The following is a 2,520-nucleotide window of genomic DNA, read 5'->3' as shown; positions in this document are numbered from 1 at the left end:
TCCTTCCGTTTCCTGGGCTCCATCATATCCCAGGACCTCAAGTGGGAGCTGAACATCAGCTCCATCACTAAAAAGGCTCAGCAGAGGATGTACTTCCTGAGGCAGCTGAAGAAATTCAACCTGCCAAAGACAATGATGGTGCACTTCTACACAGCCATCATTGAGTCCATCCTCTGCTCCTCCATCACGGTCCGGTACGCTGCAGCCACCGCCAAGGACAAGGGCAGGCTGCAGCGCATCATTCGCTCTGCTGAGAGGGTGATTGGCTGCAATCTGCCGTCCCTCCAAGACTTGTTCACTTCAAGAACCCTGAAGCGAGCAAGAAAGATTGCAGCCGACCCCTCTCACCCTGGACATGAACTGTTGGAGCCCCTTCCATCTGGTAGGAGGCTGAGGTCCATCAGGACCAAGACCTCACGCCACACGAACAGCTTCGTCCCGTCCGCAGTCGGGCTCATTAACAGAGCCCGGGTCCCCCACTGACTCTGTCATCCCCAGGACAATTTTCTTCCCTCCCTACTACTCCCCTGCACATCACTTCATATTTAAATACACTTGTCACTTTTACATTACACTTGTTTACAGTCGTGTTATCTGTTTGTCGTGCACTTTATTTTATATTCTTTTAAATTCTATTGTAAATTTTAATATGTTTCTATTTCTTGCACTGTTGATTGTTGTTTATTGTTCACTGTTATTGTCTAATGTTATGCACCACCTGCCATGACAAATTCCTTGTGTGTTACATACATTGGCAATAAACGGTTCTGATTCAGAATGAGGGGAGTCAGAGGAATCAGGGGAGTCAGAGGAATCAGAGGAGTAACAGGGACCAGAGGAGTCAGAGGAACATCACTACTGTCACTTAAAGTTTAGAAAAGGGTTTTGTAGATATCGTGTTTCTATCTGTGATCTCTTACCTTCAGAGTGAAGAGTGATGTCAGAGCGATGGCGGCCCTCTCCTCCGTGATGCTGGTCCGGGGTCGGCCCTCCCACAACACCCCATCCTCCAGATCCTTCTGTCTCAACAGACCCCGGGTCATCATGGGCCTGCTGTCCTTCTCACTCTGTTGGACTGGCCCCAGCTCAGAGTCCGACTCCAGTGGAGCCATGTCCTGTGAGACGCCAGGCAGGGAGGCCGAGGGCTTGGAGGGGTTGAGGGTCTGGGTCGAGGTCTTGGGTTTAAACTTCCTCCTCCTCTTGGGTGGAGCAGACGGAGTTAGCAGTTCTGTGGGGTCGAATTGGACTTTCAGCTGGTGTCTCTTTGATCTATGAGGTTCGGTGACAGCGTATGTGTTCTCCGATGGGGGGGGCACTGGGATCTGGACTGACAGTTGTTTAGACAAGTTTGATTCAGTTGGACTCAGACTGAGTGCAGGTGCTGGAGCTGGTTCTGTTCTGGGTTTAGGACCCCTCTGCCTCCTGAATGTTTTGGTCTCTCTGAGGTTGAGTTTGGGTCTCTTGGAGGGGGGGATGAATCCAGATATGAGGTCTGAGGTGGGGGAGCTGGCAGTCTGCTTCTTCAGGACACTGTCCAGGGTCCGGACGTAGCTGGTGCTCCTGGTGGGCAGCTTGTAGACCACCGGCTCCACCACTGGCTGAGTGAAGCTGGCGGCTCGCTGGTCGATCAGCTTCCCTTCGTTCTCCAGATACTCGTCCAACATGTCGCTGCAGAATGCCGAAAGGTTCTTCTTTGGTAGATCTGAACTGAGACCAGCTACAGAACGAAGGACACAAGGAAACACCGTTTGCATCATCCAGTTAAGTTTTCTTGATGAATCATTTCATTGTTTTCAAAGCTCACCTTCAGGGTTGGCTTGTGTCGCCGTGGACGCAGCCTCTGGTGGAGTGAACTTCTCTCTCCATCCTTTAATCTGAGTCACATCTGTCGTTTTTCCTGTTCGGGACACAAACGCTGCAGAAACACCTGGAGACAGAACAGGAAGTTCACATCACCGATTTTGGGTGTGTGGTTTATGACATCATCAAAAAGTCAACAAGCTGGCGCCGCGGATGGCAGCCTCGGTACTGCGCTCTCTCGTACTTTTTCTGTTTTTGTCTGTTTGTCTCTGATCACATTCAGCAGAGAGGATCTCTTAAACATCCGTCTATCCACTGGCCAAACTTTTTCGCCACATTTCATAGAACCAGAAAGTTTTTCAGAGATTTTAGTAGGGGGAGCAGCAGCCCTACTCGGAATCTATCGGAGACGCCGACGAGGGAAGCGAGCAGGAGCGCTCGTTAATCTGCGCCGACGGGGACTACGCTCCCGTCAATTCATCTGGCGAACGTCCGCTCTCTGGCCAACAAGATGGATGAGCTGCTGCTCCTCAACAAACTAAAAAAGGACTTTAGCAGATCCGCCGCCCTGTGCTTCACTGAAACCTGGCACGATGAGCACATTCCGGACAGCGCACTACATCTGCCGGGCTTCCAACTCCTCCGAGCGGACCACGTAACGGCGCTGTCGGGAAAAACGAGGGGAGGCGGAATCTGCTTCTACATAAACGAAGGTTGGTG

At 51.3% G+C, this 2,520-nt stretch overlaps 1 protein-coding gene across 1 annotated transcript; it reads right to left on the bottom strand.

The window, feature by feature from the left end:
• Positions 1 to 742: 742 nt before the first annotated feature.
• LOC116380388 (MAX gene-associated protein-like) lies at positions 743 to 2,514 on the bottom strand. The gene is made up of 2 exons (XM_031842314.1): positions 1,805 to 2,514; positions 743 to 1,717 (listed from the first exon to the last, which is right to left on the bottom strand). The coding sequence occupies exon 2, from the start codon at positions 1,662 to 1,664 to the stop codon at positions 903 to 905; it is 762 nt and encodes a 253-aa protein (XP_031698174.1). The 5' UTR covers positions 1,665 to 1,717; positions 1,805 to 2,514; the 3' UTR covers positions 743 to 902.
• Between the last annotated feature and the right edge of the window lie 6 nt (positions 2,515 to 2,520).

This window comes from Anarrhichthys ocellatus, unplaced genomic scaffold (genome assembly GCF_004355925.1).
Source record: "Anarrhichthys ocellatus isolate YVR2014 unplaced genomic scaffold, GSC_Weel_1.0 scaffold7031, whole genome shotgun sequence".
Lineage (NCBI taxonomy): Eukaryota > Metazoa > Chordata > Actinopteri > Perciformes > Anarhichadidae > Anarrhichthys > Anarrhichthys ocellatus.
This window is presented reverse-complemented; position numbering and strand designations above follow the sequence as displayed.